Genomic DNA, 18,983 nt, shown 5'->3' with positions numbered 1-18,983 from the left:
AACAACAACAACGACAATGATGATGATGATGATGATGATGATGATGATGATGATGATGATGATGATCTCCAAAAACCTGATCACAAAACAGACACCAGCTAACTCTACAAATCACTAAACAGCATCACACGCTCTAACAGCAACACTACACAATCACATGCTGACATGACAACAACAGACACCATACCCTAAAACAAACAACAAGCAAACACTCTCATCAATCACATTTCACATGTCAGTCATCTAAACCCCCATCACAATGACCAATCTGACACAAGAGACAGTTCCCCACAGACAAAGACTTTGCACCCTTCACATACAACTAGACAAAGCACATCATAAGCAAGCTTAAGCACTCACCTACCTGTGGCCCAGACAACATAAGCAACATACACCTTAAACATCTTGGACCACAAGGCATACATGCACTCACCAACATACCAAACTACAGCTACTCACACAACATAATACCCAACATCTGGAAGCATGGTACTATCATCACTATCTCCAAACCCAACAAAGATCCCACGCTGCCTTCCTCACACCGCCCCATCACACTCCTCTGCACCCCCTCCAAAGTCACTGAATGAACAGCATTACAATTAGTAACACCTCACATCCCCCCAGCACCATCACTGCATGATCTTTGGCTGTTACACCCCACAAACACTCTTCTTACATGCGTTACACAAACAATTTTTCATGGGATCAATTCAGCTAGGCCACCATACAGAACACTCTTAGTCACACTAGACATTGGCAACCTTTTGATGCCATCCCCTGCCATAAGCTCACAAACAAAATATTCAACACAAACATGCACAATAACACAAAAAGATGGCTGGCAAACTACATAGCAGGCAGATGAGCACATGTAACATTTGCCGGTCAGTCATCGAGCATCAGAAACTTCACAAACAGTGTCCCTCAAGGATCTGATTGTCCCTTACACTCTAACCAATATACGCATGACATACCCACATCCGACACACCACAAATACACATAGCTTCCTTTGCAGATGACATAACCCTTACATGTACACACCAACACACAAATACAGCCAGACACATCCTCCAATCTTACCTCAACATACTACATGAATGGTTCACCATGAACAGAATCAAAACAGTCCCAGCCAAATCTACAGTGACCCTCTTCACAAACTGGACAACAGAACATAGTCACATTTCACACCTCACCATAAACAACACCCCCATATCACACACACACATACATACACACACAAAATCTTTGGTGTAACATACATCAGTGTCATTTATACAACACATTACAAACATTAAAAATAAATTAACACCAAGACTCAATGCCTTAAGGTCACCTGTCCATACAACATTCGGACACAACAAAGAAACCACCACCAAGCCATAAAAATACATATATACGTTCAGTGATGAATTATGCAAGCCCTGCTTGGGCTTCTAACCTCACTAAAACATACTACAACACCCTACAGACCATACAGAACAAGGCCCTAAAAACAATCACAGGCTGCACAGCTACTTCACCTACAGACCACCTAAACCAAGATACCAAAATCCTCAAAGTCAAGGACCATCTAAACATGAGAGGCACACAAATTCTTGCCACAGCCTCCACAAACCCACACTATCCACTACATTACATGGCTGTACATTCACACACACCAAGGAACATCAAAACAACACACAGCACACGATATCATAAACAAATACTGTCATCTCTCCCTCCTCGTCCGCCTCAAAACAGCTTCAAGAAGCATATGAAAGTTCAAGTAACTCGCTGTTCCATTCAGTCACTCAAAGACAACACACAGCTGCATGCATGGCCTCCTGATATCCACCCTCCTGAATTCTGCCTGCCTTGTGAGGACAGGGTCCACCTGGCCAGGCTGAGATGTGGGCATCATCCAACCCTCTTGAGTTTTCAGAAGAGGCTTGATGACTCTGTCGCTGATGCCTGTCCAGGATGCAACACAGCACTCCATACTATTAAGCACATTATGGAAGACCACTGCACGCAATCGTCCGCGCCAACAACACAACATTCTCTCCTTGAGAGCTCTGTGGGAAGGCCTGGTCTCGGTTATTGTCTTCCTTAGGGACTCGGGGTTGTTTGGCCAGACTGGCTATGGAACAACAACTACTGCTACTACTGAAGAAGGGGTGTTGTCTCCTATGCCACCTAAAATACAGCCCATGGAAATCTGTAACACCAACTGAGTATGAGAGATGGAAATTATTTGCTCTTGGTAGGTGAGAGAGGGAAGTAATATACAGTATTCTTGGTAAAGGGGAAGGGGGGGGAACGGATGAAAATACTGTAATAAGCTTTAGGCGGGGACAGTTCAGGGCATCTGAGAGAAAGGTAGAGATGGAGTTAAAATGCACTGTGTATAAGGGAGAAGGAAACATACTCCAAGCGGGAAGAGAGGTACGTACTGCAGAAATCTGGATAAGGAAAGACAGAAACAATAATCCTTGGGTTTGAGGTAGTTAAGAACTAGGAATAATAACATGGAAGAACTCAGAATAATGGATGGAAACAATACAAAGAAGCAATTGAAATAATGGTCCAAAATATTTCAAGTAGTATGGAGGACGTGGGAATATCAGTGGTAGGGGATAGTGCCAAATGATCCTTGTATACAGGCAATCCTCAGTTACAAGTGACTGCATTTAAATATGCTTCATTATTAAGTTTGTTTGGCCATGTGGAGAGGATAGAGAATGAAAGACTAATGAGGTGTGTGTGTGTGTGTGTGTGTGTGTGTGTGTGTGTGAGAGAGGAGGAGGGGCAGAGAGGGAGGGGGAGGCCAAGGATAAGATAGAGGGATGGGAGGAGAGGTATATAGGAGTGGGGTGTGTGCGTTGGGAGCAGTGCACCGGACAACACGGAAGCGACTTGTTTGTGGCCACCTTTTACGGGATTAAGGTGTCTGGCAATAGACAAATAGACAGACGGATTAAGTTTGTAATAACCTGGCACCTATGTTTCACTAAATATTGCTTATGCTTCATACTAGGGTGTTCTGAAGATACACATATGCTTTTTGTGCTTCTAACCCCTGGCTCAAGAGCCAAATCATATCCTGCTTCCCAATGTTTCAGTTCAAGTAGCATTTTTGCCTCCATTCATCCTAAGTTTTACATAAAGACTCCCCATCCTGAACACTCTAATCACATAACAATGAAATTTAGATCCCTTCACTCAAATGACCTCAATTTTTCATGTTGTTCTTGTTAACCCCAGATAATTTAATTCAGCTTAGGGGAGACTTCTGGCCTGAAAGAATTAGACAAAAACTATAATAGCACCTTCACTACAAGTAAGCTACCCCAAATTTAATAAAATCAAGAGACAGGAAGAACATGAAAAGTTGGTTATTGAATTAAAAAACAGCAACAGTAACAGACAATCCCACTGCACTCCCTTTGAGGTGTAGGGGCCTGAGGCTAGTCTACCACAGTCTAGTGCACTTCAGGGCAAATGACCAACCTACTTCTTTTAGGACATTACATGATCAAAAACCCTCCAGTCACCTCATAGGGAACAAACCTAGACAAACCAATCACTCCAGCTTGAGTGTTTTAACTACCAAACCACCATGGGATAAAACTCACTTGCGGCCCTCATACAGTATCTGCAGGTTCTGTGAACACTGGTGGAAAAGGTTGCGTATCTGATCATCATAAAGAATGTTTGTTGCTGCGGGGAGACCTGATATGACCAATGTGGTGAATGGATCATGGCCCCCCAGTTCACGGCACGCCTCACGCTCATACTCATCGGGGATGTAACGGTTGTAGTAGTTTGGAAAGAAAGCACCTGCCATGCACATCTGGGGAAGAGCCATCATTCTGTCTTAAATTGAGGTAAGCTACATCTGAGATCACAAAACATGTTAAAATGATGAACAGTAAGTAGTTCTCTTTTCAACCCTACTCCTGTATAATGCATGCATTTCTGGGGGTGAGCCACTGAGGCTTCTTGAACTTTGGTATGCTATATCTGACATCATATGAAAAGAAAAAAGAAAAAATGTTAAAAAGATAAAAATCTTTGTCTTTTTAAGCCAACTATCACAACTAACATTATACTTCTGTTTTTTGAACGTTACACATTCAGCAGTTGTTGTAAGATGGGTAAGATATCTGTGCAGTTACTGTAAAAATTAAATCTAATAAATCTGAATGTACTTTATATAATTTAAAGATAAAAAAAGGAGGTGGGTTAAATTAAAAGCACAAAGAGTGAAAAGCATCACCACTGAAAGTTACGTATGATTTTCCCTGAAAATATACACTGCTTCAGTAAGCCCATTATTATAACGTTCCTTAGCTTCTCAACCTTCTTATGATTAGGTCGAAAAAGAAGTGGTAAAAGTTAAATATCTTACCCATACAGTACAGCTAAACTATTTAAAATTACTATCATCATCAAACTACAACTGAATTTACAGATGAATTAACTAGGCTACTACTTTTCACATCAGGTTTCTTATAATTCATTACATGCCGCTTTTAAGACAGATTAAGGCATCTAGCATTAGATAAACAGATAGGATATGTTATTAGGTCTGTAAGCCCTCAGTCATGAGCCAAATGCATGCTTTGTTTAAAACTGCTTTACTTTTAAGTAGCGTTTTGCTCCAAAACATCCTAAATATCAGTAGTCTAAATTAGGATTTGATTTTTATTTCATCACCATCATCATCATCATCATCATCCAGACCTCCTTTCCCACCTTAGGGCAGGGTGGGGAGTGGCAATGTCCAGACAGCCCAAATTTGCCCAATCCAATGGGACACGTTTCCATTCACTCACCATTCAAGCCCTCGGAATCCTGGCTCTATTTGATACACCAAAAACATTCACCACGTTTTGTAGCTTCGCATAAACATATCTGACAGAGTCAAATTTTTATTTCTTGCTATCTCCAGGCTATTTTATTCAGTTTACAGGACTTCAAGAGTTATATAAGGCCATTTTCAACCACTTATCTAAAAAGACTCTAAACTAAATAATAAAGTAGCAACAAGAATGAAATAAATATTACATCCTTTGGCTGACAGGATTAAGTGAGGATTGCTGCTACTCCTTTTGTACTCCCTCTGCTGCCCACCTTAAGAATGAGAGCCTGGTTGCTGCGTGGGGGGTTCTGGCGGTTTCGAGGTGTGATCTTGAGACGCTCCAGGCGTTCAAACAGTTCCTTGATCAGGGTTTCAACATCTCTGAGGACTGACAGCTGGACATAGCTGTGTCGTGCCCATTCCATCTCTCTCCTACCACCAGGGTGGTGAAACTCTCCCCGTGTCTTCATATTCTGCCACAGCTACAAGAGGGGGACATTCAAAGATAACTTGGAATGAAGGAAGCTATACAGTACTCATTTCAAAGTTTCAAGGGAAAGATGCCCCACCCTCACTTCTACCGTCAGACTAAAATAACTGAGTAAGAAAGGCCATATACACAGCTCATAAATTACTGAGACAAGTAAAACCCTGCTTGGGAGGATCTCTGGGTGTGCTCTTCAATTTTTTTTTTTTTTTTCCTGGTACCAAACTGAGCACAATATGCACACTACAACATCAATGAATCAAGAGATAAGTAGCCATCTTATCATAGCTTCCTTCTGGTTACCTTGCTTAAGGCTGTGGCCTGCAATATTTATTAATCCCCCTTCCCAATCTGGTTTTCTTTTCACTTGAAAGGGGTGACAGAACTTCTGAACAATTGGCAGAAGTTTGAAATCCTCGAATTCCACTGTTGGTCTATTACCAAGTAACCTACAAGTTTGTTTTTAACTATCTTACTAGAACAAGCCATGAATACCTGATGATCTTCATTCTCACCAAAGTATGATTCCTTACAGAGACAACAAAAGACTGTATCTGTGTGAAGTATCTGTGGAATGGATCCTGACTGCATTACCACTCCTAACTGTTAGGAATGGACTGTTGCATTCATCCATAAGTAGGGAAACAGAGTGAAGTAACAATTACCAATGATAATGATTACGCAAGTCCCTAGACTTGGGAGTGGATGGCGGTGTAAGATGGGGGAGAGGATGCAAGGTGAGGTGGCTGTCTCATCTCATTTATCTCAACATGACTATGGACCTAGGACAGTCATATTACAGAGTGGTCCAAAAGCCTCCATGCATGGGAATAATTGTCTCATTTCAGGTGCTCTTCTAGAATGTCAGATATGTAAATGTGAGTTCACCATCAGTGGGAGAGATGCATCAGTATGTGCTTTCAAAGTAATGGAAATCATGTTGAGCAAGTTTTATGTATGCAGATTTTTAGACCACCTTGTATGGTAAAAAATATATAAATAAATAGGGCAACTTATAATAAGCACTTACTATACCTCATAAGTATTGAGTACAGCAAGACAGTCTGAGAAGGAACCATAAGCCCAGGACACTTTGGAAAGGAAGGCATTTAGTTCATCCTGGAATGGCCGGGCATGGAAACTCTTCAGGGAGAGGCAAGCAGCTGTGTCAGGATAGAGCAATGTGGAGGTGAAAGTGAGATATATGGGTGAGGGGGCAAGTCAGAATGTATTTCCTTCTACCGGGTAATCCCACATACTTTAAACTAAGTAACTAATTACTGTAACTCACTCTTTCTCTCTCTCACTCCCACAAACAGTCAAACATGCACTCCTTCATATTCCCATTCCTTCCCTTATGCTTCATATAAAGCAACCCCTTCTTTATTTCTTTCCCTTTCCACTTTTCTTTCCCTCTCTCTTTTTGTTCTCATCAATTTGCCACCTCTCCCTCTTTACTTCCCTGTCCTCCTCCTTTCCCTCTCACCTTCACTCTCTCCCTCTCCATTGCCTGTAACAACATGCTACTACAGACAGTCAGTGATGTACCCCTTCCATCTACCTCACCCAAATACTTCTCCTCTTCCCTTATTTCTCTTCCTCAATCTTCTCTTTTACTTTGTCTTCCTCTTCTCCATTCCCTCTGCCCCTCCATTACCCATAAAAACATACTCCCATTTACCTTCCTCTCCTCCTTCCCTTCTCCAATTCCTTCTCCTTCCTTCCCTCTCCATCTCTCCCTGTCTTACTCTTCCTCCCTCTACTCCTCCATTACCTATAATAACACACTCCTGAAGACAACCAAAGATGAACCCCAGTACAATGAGCTTGGCCAAGTGCGGGGACACTGGTAGGGTGGCCACCACTCGCCCTAGGTATGTCAGGTCACCATCCAGCTCAGACATGCGCCCTCTTGATCTGACTGACAATGCACCCATCTGTACAAGAGTGAGATAGGCTTGGTTGTGGTCAGGTTAGGTTAAGTTGGATTATACTGATATGGTTAGGTTAAGAGTGTCTGGTATGACTGTCAAGAGAAAATGGATTCTTCAGGGTAATGTTCCATTAAGTTCAATTATACTGTATTTCAATTGAGCTAACATTATTTTACACTAGGTTTTAAAAATTTTCATGAAACTTTAACTGAGCCAAGTTTTAAGTTTCCATTATGTCTAAGTATGTACTTCTTTAAACTTTCCCCCATGGATGTCCCCACCTGTTTCAGTACAAGAATGGTGCGGCAGATGTCAGCCCTGATGGGAGGGTCAAGAGCAAGGGCTAGAAGTGCATGAGGCTCCCCCATGTCCAGCACTTTGGTCTTCAGCACCACCTGGCTCAACGGCGTACGACACAGCTCTGGGCTGGCATAGGCAGCCAGTGTCTGATGAGGTGAGGTAGTCATTTTTTGAACTATGGTACGTGACTTGTGGAATGTTGGTTGGGAATATTTTTTCTTTTTAAGGAAGGACGTCTGGTTGTGAATAAAACCTTCTGGTTGTATATGCATTAATGATTAAAAACATAAATATATATCATACATCACTGTGTTGAAGTATTTAATCAGTTCCAGACTAACCTCAAAAAAGCGCTGTGGCACGAGGCGGTAGACCCGGCCTGGTGAGACACGGCCACACCTTCCTGCGCGCTGACGGCAAGACGCCTTGGATGCCCACACCAGACGCAGTGATGTGTAGTTGGTTAGTACATCACACGACATTTCCTTCGTCAGGCAGAAGTCTATCACTGAACACACACATTTTGTAAGCAAGGCGAGGAGGAGGATTGGTTACAAATTCATCTGCTTGCATCATCATCAATCCTACTCCAGTTTCACACATGATACAGATAGCCCTCATTTTACATATCAGTTTTATAAATTTGTCAAGACATTACATACAATAGTCTCTTAAGTACAGTAAAATGGAACTGAGCAAGTTGGTACAAGAATTATACTAACGTACCTATGGTACTCCAACATCCCCATCCTCTTTTAAAACCAAAATGCACAAACACACACATACACTTTACTTAGAACTAGGACTTAGTGAAATTACCAACATTTATCAGTATGCATTTCTCAAGATACCATAATCTATCCATACCAAACTTGATATCTGGGACAGTGATGGAACTCTCAGCAATGTTGGTGGAGAGGATGATTTTGCGGAAGCCTGGTGGTGGTATGGCAAACACCAGCTGCTGCTCCTCCTGCGTGATGGATGAGTGGAGCGGGTACAACTGCCATCTGGTGAATGCAAACGATTTTCAGTCAGATTTACAAAGTTTGGAGAGGATGGAAAATGAGTCTAATTAGAAAAGTGTATGTGAATCAGGTGGAGTGGGAGAGAAAGATGGGGAAACCAAGCATGATATGAAGGAATGGAGTGGAGGGATACATGAGACGGGGCGTGTGAGTTCAAGAGCGGGCAGCCAAATAGCAGAAGACAGGACAACATGGAAGTGCTTGGTCTATGGCCATCCTTTACAGGATTACGGCATCTGGCAACAGATAGAGAGATTTACAAAGCATGACTGACAAGGAAAGCATCCAAATAATACTGCCCCTAGACTACAATAAGCAGCCATCAATTTATGAATCCAGATCCTGGTTTCAAATCAAGGTGCAAAAAGGCTGAGTTAAAGAGACCTTATCCAAGGATCTTGCAGCTGACCCAAGAACTGAACCCTGGACCTCTCAGATTTGATTCAAGTGTGCTCCTAATTACATCACTGCCATCCCAAGTTTGCAAAGGTACTTCAGAAGTTTATGTCATCTACTTGCTCTTAGAACTGAAACTGTACAAATAAATGAGGTGGTTGTCACCTGGCAGAGCAGTGAAGTATGGACTAAAAGAATGAAAGATCAATCCCTAGCTGAAGCAGAGAAGTTCAGAAATATGAATTTTGTTAAAACACTCTTTAAAAAAAAAAAAAAAAAAAAAAAAAAAAAAAAATCCAGTGTCTTCAAAACACCTAAAAACACCTCTTCTAAAAAATCAATATGCCAGTCCTGAAGCACAGTACCCTAAAGTACAGTATTTTACTCTGAAAGAATATTTAACTTTTGCTGGGAACATATGTTCTTTTTATCCCTAAGACTAAGTACACTCAAAACATAATATTCTCTGATAATCCTTATGTGACTGGTAGAAACTAAATGATCTTCCAAAATAACAATCAAAACATCTGGTGCTGGTACTCACTGGAACTTTGCCATCTCCTTGCTGAGGTGGGCCATCATTTGCTCTATCTCAGCCAGGCCTGGCAGGAATACTAACACTGCACCTCTGGGGAAAATCAAGTTAGGTAATCAAGTTACATATGAAAGTCAATGTCTCTTTTATCTTATTTTGCAATCAGCTGATGATTTTGTTTCATTTCTATTGCCACAAAACTAAATTTATCCCATACGAGAAGCTCCTCATAGTGACTGACTTAACCCCTCATCCTTGTTATCCAGGGAAGCAGTGGATAAGTGTTGTATTCTGGCAGGTTTCAAGGAAATTCTAGGATCTCTTCCTTAGTGATTTGCTTTCAAGGGCCTCTTCCAAAGTGATTTATATTGAATACTTCACCTTCATATTTTCTTATTTTTTTTTACAGTATCTAAATTTGAGTACAGTGAACCCTCATTTACTTGGACCAATTTGTGTTAAATATATTTTGTGCACAAAGCTCCCCGAACCTGGCTCAGTAATGGGGGGGGGGGGAGTTTATGCGGAAAAATTCCAGAAGTTGGCCCCTGTCTGTGAAGACATTCAATGGTCTCACTCAGTTACATACACCAACAAGGTCACTAAGCATGGTCACCGCACATGTGCACTCTGTGTCCTCTCTCTCCCTCTCTCCCCTTTATCTTCACCGGTCAACTTTGACCCCTGGCTTCCCTGCTCACATGATCCTAGTGCTGTGTAACACTCATGGTGACTTCCTTTACATTACTGACCCTACTCCCGAAATGACAGTCAACAGCCTCATCGAAGGTGGTGAAGAGGAGGAGGTGTACCTGGCACCTGAGGCCATACAGCAGGCACCAGCAGCATCCAACCCACAGTACACAGAGAGGCTCACTCATCAGCAGCTGAACCAGGTGTTGGAAATCACTGATTGGCTAAAGGACATCCTGATGATGATGGTGCATAACACAGATAAGCTGCAGTTCCCCCAAAGTAAAACTGACCACATTGTATGGGAGTAGAGAAAGCTGCTTGTGAAGAAACTTAATGAGTTGTTTCCAACACTCATCACCACCTACCATACCCCAAACCCAGTCCCAATGCCAGCCCTGCCATCTCAGTCTCCTGAACCTAGCACCTCCACAAAGCCCGACTCCCCACAACCTGCCAGTGACGACAACTAAGGAAGCAACTTTAGGGGGGTTCCAAACCTAGCCTCAGTCCTAAAGAGGCTGCTTATTTAGAAAGGCTAAAGATGCTGCTCATTCCCCTTCCTCTAGTCCCTCAACCTTGGATACCCACTTCTCCAACACCTTAACATTGCTCCATCCCGTCATGGTAAGTGATCACCAATTATTTACCTCTGTGCACTCTATTTAACCCTTTTTTATGTCCAACAATGTTCCTAGAGATTGTATATGTATTAAATGAATGTCAGGTATGATCAGGCAGGGGTAAATGAAAAAATTTCAGGATGGCCAAAGAGGAGACTTGAGGAAAACTATGGGATTTCATCCATCCATCCATCATCCAATCCTACGTTGCCCCAGGAGATGTGTAGGAGCCCGGGACTAGGCAGTTGGTCATGACATTTAAGATGGGAGTGACCAGCCTCACTCATCCCTGAGTGGCATTACGTAAGCAATAAACCCCAACCACCCCTTGGTGGTTGCACTAAATATAGCAGAAATTAAATAATATAGGACCACTGAACTGGCGGGTTACCGTCACATACCATCAATGATATTTTAATTTCCGTTTATGATAAATATAAACAATTCACGCTGTGTTATATAAAGTCACTACTCGTTACGCGCTGATTCGGTATACAATGATTCGCTACAACGATAACAGAAAAGTTCCACCCCAAAATCCGATTTGCAATGAATCTCCTGCTATAACGATACTGCCCACGGAAAGTTTCGTATGAAGCGCCAGGCACACGCAAGGCGACAGTCGCTTGTCTCAGGCAAGATGGTGGCCCCAGCGTGCAGAGCACTGTTTTGGTTCAGTTGTGGTCCCGCCACGCCTTCAAAGCCCTGTCTTTTCCACTCATTCATGTGTGCCCCCCTGCTACTGTCACCTCTCTGCCAAGCATCGTGCTACAGTAGACCTATAAATCGTGTAGCGCTAGGCCAACTGTACGCATGTGTGACTGTTGTGTTGTTGCAACGATTTACTGTACTGTACGTGAGTAACACTGCCTGTATTGGTGTGACAGTGTTTCTTTTGATCTTGGAGATGACTTGGACCGACACAGGAAGTGATGAAAGTGGGTTGTCATTTTTGTTTCTGTTGGGTAGGTGACTTTGGGAAGCTGAGTTGACATAACCCCCCTTTTATAATACAGGTATTTCAATCTCCCGATTTACGATAAAATCGTTATACATTAAGGTATGACCTGACGTGACCCCATCGTATAAGGAGTAGTGACTGTATACATGTTCTATTTGTATTATTTATATTATGGTATACGACATTACTATGAATCACAGTTTCACACGTGTAGATATTTAACAAAGAAAAATATGCTTCTTCAACAGTGCAGAGACTGTGTTTGTTCTAATGGTGGTGACATCTACCAGAATACTAGCTTTAAAAGCACCCCATTGAAGGGAAACAATTGATGTTCCCCTGCTGTGGGCATTGCAGTGGACAATGCCTTGCCACAGTAAGGTGCAAGTGTGGAGGTTTGGTTCCTGGAAGGACACTGCATTTGTCTTTCTACTCAGTTAACAGAGGCACCATGGTAGGCTCAATATCACCCCTTTCCTTAGTTATATGGTTAGTGCCCAGCATTAACAAAGATTTTCTGAGTTATATGAACCACTAGGCTTGTCATTCAGTGTAGAATCAGCTACGGAAGCGGTAGACAGCAAATCAATTGCACTGATGATTGTTGCCACAACCTACCACTATCATCATCAGGGTAACATGGTTAAGACAGAGAATTCTTGTACCATTGTGAAGGAATTTAACACTCTTCCTGTTTCACCTTTTCATGGCAAACTCAGTGTTCTTGAGTCCCTCCTGCTGCCGCTCTATCTGGTCAAACATGCATACCATTTCGGTGGCCAGCTTGTACATGCCTTCCGAGATTCCCGGCTCATCCTGGTTGATGCTTGGTAGTTCTGGGATAACCTGCTCCAGAGTTGAGAATAAAACAAGTAAGAACAAAGAGATGTAGGTCAAAGTGAGAAAACATGGTGAGATATGGCCATTTCCTGCAAGGTGTGGGACCTCAGGGTAATACTGGTAACATTATTGTAGTCCACAACACGTTAACGGTAGATGATCAGCCTATCCCCCTGGTAACATTATTTGGTTAGGGGGAATAAAAAAAATCCCAGTCAACTTTCAGGGATCACACTCATGCATAAAGGAAGGATATCAATCTGCCTGGGGCATTCTAACCACTAGACCACTAGGTGCTACAGAACGAAGAATCATGGAAGAATGTGAAGCTGATGATGAATGGTTGCTGTTATGATTACTGCTGTTATTGTTATAATTAACTGCTGTTGATGTTGTTACTGCCCAACACATATAAGGTACTCCTGATGGACTGCAGCACAGTAACCTAATCTTCTGCCACATACACTATGTTGAAGGACTGTGTTGTGATGAATGGTGAGAGATGAGATACTTTACAGCTTAAGTACTGTACACAAATGATTCCATGTGGCTTGCTGACATTCAATCAGAGCTTGTAGATGTATTCAGAGTTTTATGGATACTTGTGAAAGGCAAGGTCTGAAAGTGAATGCAGTTAATACTGTAATAAAATGGTGGTTGCTGAGAGAAGAGGTAACTCATAATATGATAGTCACAGTGAACAGAGAGACTTGTATTGGTGAGTCATGGTAAAGAGAGAGACTTGTATTAGTGTATGATCTTAAAGACAGTGGTGCTATAGAAGTGTAGAGTCAAGAGGTTCAGGAGGGATAATGGATGACGCCATGAATGATTCAATATAAAACAGAAATATAACATATACAACCTGCAGGAGGACTACATGAGGGTGTATTAGTGATCAACTCCTGAACTATCCACCTCAGTCTGTATTTCCCTCTGCCTATGACCTTCATTCTTTCAAATGCACTGTGCCCAGGTATCTTAAAATGAACACTTTTTGAATCTGGATCTCTATTGGTTTAAATTTCTTAGAATAAAATGTCTGTGTAGGCTTATAGCATGTGGTTACTTCTTCTTTGCATTGTAAAAGTACACGGATGTGAGAAACTGGTAAGGTAACATCTGTCAGAACAATGAAATTGGGTTCATAGCATATCGCTAATAAAGGCTCCAACATGCTTGCATGTGTTGACTTTGGTCATCTAATGGTGGCTCTCCAAGCCTCTCGATCTCTGGAAGCCACCCTATTCAGTCCCTTATCCCTGAGATTACGCTCTCTGACCTCGTCCCTGGTCCTTTTTGGTCTGCCTTTCACAACCCTACCCCCAACATTCACATCATCATCATCATCCAGAGCTCCTTTCCCACCCTAAGACAGGGTGAGACGTAGCAACATCCAGACAGCCCAGGTATGCCCAATCCAGTGGGCCAAGCTTCCATTCCCACATCATTCAAGCCCCTGGAATCCTGGCTCTATCTGATCCACCAAAAACATTCACCATAATCTGTAGCTTCATATAAACATATCCGATAGAGTCAATCTGGACACTGTCGTGTTAGAAAGGGGGTGCCAAATCCCTGATCACACACTTCTCGCAACATTCATCCTGCCACCTAGACCTCTTGTCAGTCTCCTAGCCTCACCAACTTCCATACCTCTCTTCCTCACACACTCATCCACCACATCCCTCCACTTTCTCCTTGGCCTATCTTGCCTCCTCCCTCCTTCAAATTTGCTCAGACATACCTTTCTCACCACTCTGTTGTTATCCATTCTCTCCACATGACCATACCATCTCAGGACACTCTCTTCGATTCTGGTGTCCACAGACTTCCTCACTCAGCATCTTTCATGAATCACAATTATTTTGTATCCTATCCACTCTCTGTACTTCACATACATAACTAAGCAATCCCATCTCCACTGCTCTCACTCCTGACTGTTCATTTTCATATCACATCATAGTCTTACATCCATATGTCAAAGATGGCACGAACACTCCTTCATGTAAGCCTCACACTGCTGCAACACTCAAGCCTGTTTCTTATCAAGCCCTTCATTGTACCAGCTACTTTCCTCCCTTGTGTCACTCTACTTTCCGCTTGTTTTGCACATTTTCCTCTCTTTTCTATCACTGCAACCAGGTATATGACCTCTCACCAATTCCAGTTTCTCTCCAGTCACTGTAATATCACACTGGGAGTCACCTTCTCTCTCAATAAAAACCACTTTACTCTTTTCTACATTTACACTCAAGGCACGACACTCACTGACATCAGCAAAACTCTGCACTAGTGTACCAAGTTCCCGTCTGGTATTTGCAAGTAGTACTGCACCATCAGCATACAACAAAAATAAGATATTCCATCCATCCTCATTCATTACCAATGCCATCCCTCTCTCCACTACTACTGTTTTTACTTTCTCATCACCCCATCCATATATATACTGAACAACCATGGGGACATCACACAACCTTGTCACATGCCACACCAATCGTGAACCATTCACTTAGATGCCCATTCACCCTTACACATGCTTCACTACCTTCATAAAAACCCTTGATGGCACCTAGCAGCTTACCATCTACACCATACAAGTGCAAAACCTTCCACAATCCTTCTCAGTCTACTTCGTCGTATGCTTTTTCCAGATCACTGACTGCCATAAACACCTTATAGTCCTTCTCCCAAGCCTTCTCCACTCTCGGTCTTACTGCAAATATTTGATATACACATCCTCTGCCACTCCTAAAGCCACCCTGTTCATCACTCACTAGGATTTCTGATATCTCTCATACCTTCTCTATGATAATTCTTCCAGATACCTTCCCTACCACACTCAATAAACTTATGCCACGATAATTCTTGCACTCACTTCGCTTTTTTCCATTCTGCTGGCACAGTTTCACTCATCCATGTCTTCTTACATATCTCCGACAAGCACTTCAATGTTCACACATTGTGTAAAATGAATGGAATGAAAAATACTGATCAGAGACGAATATGAAGTGAGAGAGAAGAGTGATCAAAAGGTAGATTATGTTGTACGGTCGCACTGAAAGAATGGGTATGGTGAGGGTGATGAACAGGATACCACTGCATACAGCTGTACAGTGCTCCCTCATTTTTCACAGGAGACAGGAAATTTTAATATCTGCAAACTGCAAATTTCCCTGAATACTTAAAACCCCTCTAAAGGACATCTAAAACTACAGTTTATCAATGTTGCTGCCTATAAATCTTTATTGGGCTCCAAATCATCACCAAACACTAAAATCTACTTATCTAGAAAAAAAAAAAAATTGTATGGCCCCTGAAAACATCATAAAACATTAAAATTTACTTGCTCATCCTAAAGGCCTTTGTACAGCCCTCAAACACTGTTAGACATTAAAACTACTTGTTTAGGATGTATTTTCAGATGGGTTAATTAACAACACAGGTAACCCTTCATTTCAAAGGACGCCCAGACAGAAATGCCTTGAGACTACTTTGTCCTTGTGGAATGTACCAGTTTCTTTCAGTCACTCATTTTCCTCCTCCTTTTCTCTCGGAAAATAATGTTTAGCACTCTTCTTCCATACCACACACAGCTCCATTTTCCAACATTACTCATAGTTCCACACTGCATAACTATGAAATATTTTATGTTATTTTTTAAAGTAAGTCTTTACCATCTTACATCCTTTGTTTATCATTATCATCATCATCATCATCTAATCCTGTGTTGCCCCATGTGAAGCGTAGGAGCCCCGAGGTAGGTAAGTTGGTCCTGACATTGAAGATGAGAGCAACCAGCCTCACTCATCCCTGAGTGGTATTATGTGAGCAATAAACCCCAACCACCCCTTGCATAAAAACCTGCACCAGTTAAATCCGACTGGACTGCCTTAATTACTCACAAAACCACCAGGTGCCATAATTTGGTTTTACGGTTACCACCCAGCATAGTAAATGGTTTCCTGGGATACATGAAACCATTTGGTTTGTCATTCAGTGTCCAGAAGGAGGAGGAAAGAATGAAGGAAAGAAAGACAGAAGAGGGAGTGTAAAGTCTCCTGTAGGCAGAAGGAAGAGGTAAGAATGAAGGAGAGAGAGAGGAGGAAGGAAGGAAAGAATGAAGGAAGAGAGGAAAGGGCAGTCACCAGAAAGCAGCACTACATCAAGTAAGTGGATGGTGAGCGTCCCCACCTGCTTTGTTTATTGTTGGTATTTCAACATCTCATGCCTACAGCGTTTCTTCCACTCCTACGCACAACAAGTCCTCATCATATGTGGCTTTTTCATTTTTTTCCTAATGAATCCCTCAATTGGGAGTAATATTGCCACTTACTGCTTCACCAATATCTATACAGCTGATCTCCTAGCCCTCTATTTACAGCATAAAATGTAGGGAAAAAGCTGTGATATTGTGGAAAACAACCCTGACTTGTACACTAACATGAGTTGACTGTACTGAATTAAAACTTTCTAACAAAAACACCTAAATCCAAACTCATCTTGCCCTGACCGGCCTGTTTTTGCAGACTGATGTGAGGTCGTTAAGGTAGAAGGTCTGGATTGGGTAGATCATTGCAGTGCCAGCTGAAATCACAGGAGCTGGAAGGAGGTGGCCCAGCACTGGCGTTGAGAAGTACTTGGCAAACTTGGATGCATCGATGGTTGCCGACATCAAAATTACCTGCAAACCATGAGGAAAGTTGCTGTATTGGGGTTTTTATGAGTATGAAAGAATGGTATTGCTGTCAATAGGTCTTGTCCATAACTGTATCAAATATTAACCCTATAATACCTCCTCTGAGGTGTAGAAGCATAAAGTTACAATATCCTAGTTCAAAACATTTATACGAAGGTGACTAGCCGACTCTCGGTGGCATTTTATGTTTAGCACACGATCATCATCCCAAGTGGTGCCCTTACAACCATTAGTGTTTAAACACTTTCAACCCAATCAAGTTTCATTGTCTGAACTTTATGAAAATACCACATTATATAACTGTCAAAAGGCATTTAGCTATACAAGCCTCAATCTCAATTTAGATATTACTGTACCTACAAATATGAAAACTTCCCACTTCATATTAACAGATTCTAGTTCTTCTATTTTTTAAGGAAATGTGCTACAAGTTCCATGGAAGAAGAAAATGAAGAAATTAATACCTATCAGCTTTATTTATATGCATCCAGTTCTAGGTATAAGTTTAGCAGCCTGGTATTAGTGGGGTGTTTAATGCCATGTCAATGGGACTTATGGTAGATCAGTAAAGTCTCTTTAGCGAAATTCAAACCCTTGAACTGCTCCCTGCCCCAGCTGGGGACTGAACTCATCCATTACACCAGCAGACCACCTCTCTAATGACTCAGCAGGGTCAACAGAAAGGTGGTCATTAAGGCAGAGAATCAATTTCTGCCAAGTCTCAATCTTCCCTAGAACATGACCAGTAGTAGCTGATGTTCCATCCACATCCCCTGTTACACTGTTCGGTGATAAAAATAGGAGTCCAAAATAACTTTTTACTAACCTTTGCTTTTGGTGAGACAGTATGAAGCAACTTCTTGACCACAAGGAGAGCAAAGTCAGTGTGTTCGTCTCGTTCATGTACCTCGTCCAAGATAATGTGTGTGTAGCGGTCAAGGGATCGACTGCGTATCAACATCTGTACCAGCACCTCCGTTGTCACAAACCTCAGCCGAGTATCACTATCCACGTAGCTGTCAAGACCCACCTATAACACAGGGAGTTAACATAATAATTCCTTCTTTTGCACAAAGTCAAAATGCTGGAGTGCAATGCCTTATTGTGGTGGCATCAACAGTCAGATGGCTTTGATCCCGTTAAACAAATATCCCTCAATCCCCTCCCCATCCCACTAAAGGGTCTGCAGGAGAAGGCCAACTTCAGCCTGCAGTCCACCAGGTTCACACCCAGATGAACTCGAGGCAACAACAACAGCAAAAGCTACTCCTTACTATAAGCTACGTTCTAAGAGTTTTTCTGCTACTAACATCTCTGGTGATTTTTCAAAAAGCATTACTGCCATACCTGGATGATATTCCAGAATGCAACAACTTTTCTAGCACTGTTTGAATCCCAGTAGTTGCTCTACATGATCAGCCATGAATGCACTATTTCACCTCTGGCCCAACTTGGGAAGCATGGGTACCTCTCATATTCAGTCAGTACCAGTGCTGTACTATCACTGTGGAGGTTTGTTTGTCAGCCTTTCATCTGTCATTATGTGTAGTTGCCATTCAACTTCTTACCTTTAAATCCCTCTTGCTCATTCAGTCTCCCCATATGCCCTTGTTTGTTTCTTACAGAAATGTCATATT

The 18,983-nt window shown here is 42.1% G+C and overlaps 1 protein-coding gene across 1 annotated transcript in view; it reads right to left on the bottom strand.

Annotated features, from left to right (window-relative positions):
• The window catches only part of spn-E (tudor domain containing 9 protein spindle E), a 79,410-nt gene that overhangs the window by 46,517 nt on the left and 13,910 nt on the right, over positions 1-18,983 (bottom strand). Inside the window, exons 5-15 of the mRNA XM_080275164.1 lie at positions 18,173-18,376; positions 17,161-17,331; positions 12,508-12,656; positions 9,540-9,623; positions 8,439-8,581; positions 7,913-8,079; positions 7,553-7,717; positions 7,112-7,274; positions 6,373-6,500; positions 5,123-5,332; positions 3,622-3,839 (exon numbers count right to left, since the gene is read on the bottom strand). Of these exons, the coding sequence (XP_080131290.1) occupies positions 3,622-3,839; positions 5,123-5,332; positions 6,373-6,500; positions 7,112-7,274; positions 7,553-7,717; positions 7,913-8,079; positions 8,439-8,581; positions 9,540-9,623; positions 12,508-12,656; positions 17,161-17,331; positions 18,173-18,376 (1,802 nt within the window). The remainder of the gene's footprint in view (positions 1-3,621; positions 3,840-5,122; positions 5,333-6,372; positions 6,501-7,111; positions 7,275-7,552; positions 7,718-7,912; positions 8,080-8,438; positions 8,582-9,539; positions 9,624-12,507; positions 12,657-17,160; positions 17,332-18,172; positions 18,377-18,983) is intronic.

Source organism: Coenobita brevimanus, chromosome 60, assembly GCF_032717465.1.
Source record: "Coenobita brevimanus isolate Jiangsu-jjx chromosome 60, ASM3271746v2, whole genome shotgun sequence".
Lineage (NCBI taxonomy): Eukaryota > Metazoa > Arthropoda > Malacostraca > Decapoda > Coenobitidae > Coenobita > Coenobita brevimanus.
Note: the sequence above shows the minus strand (reverse complement) of the source record. Positions and strands in the feature narration are given on the sequence as shown.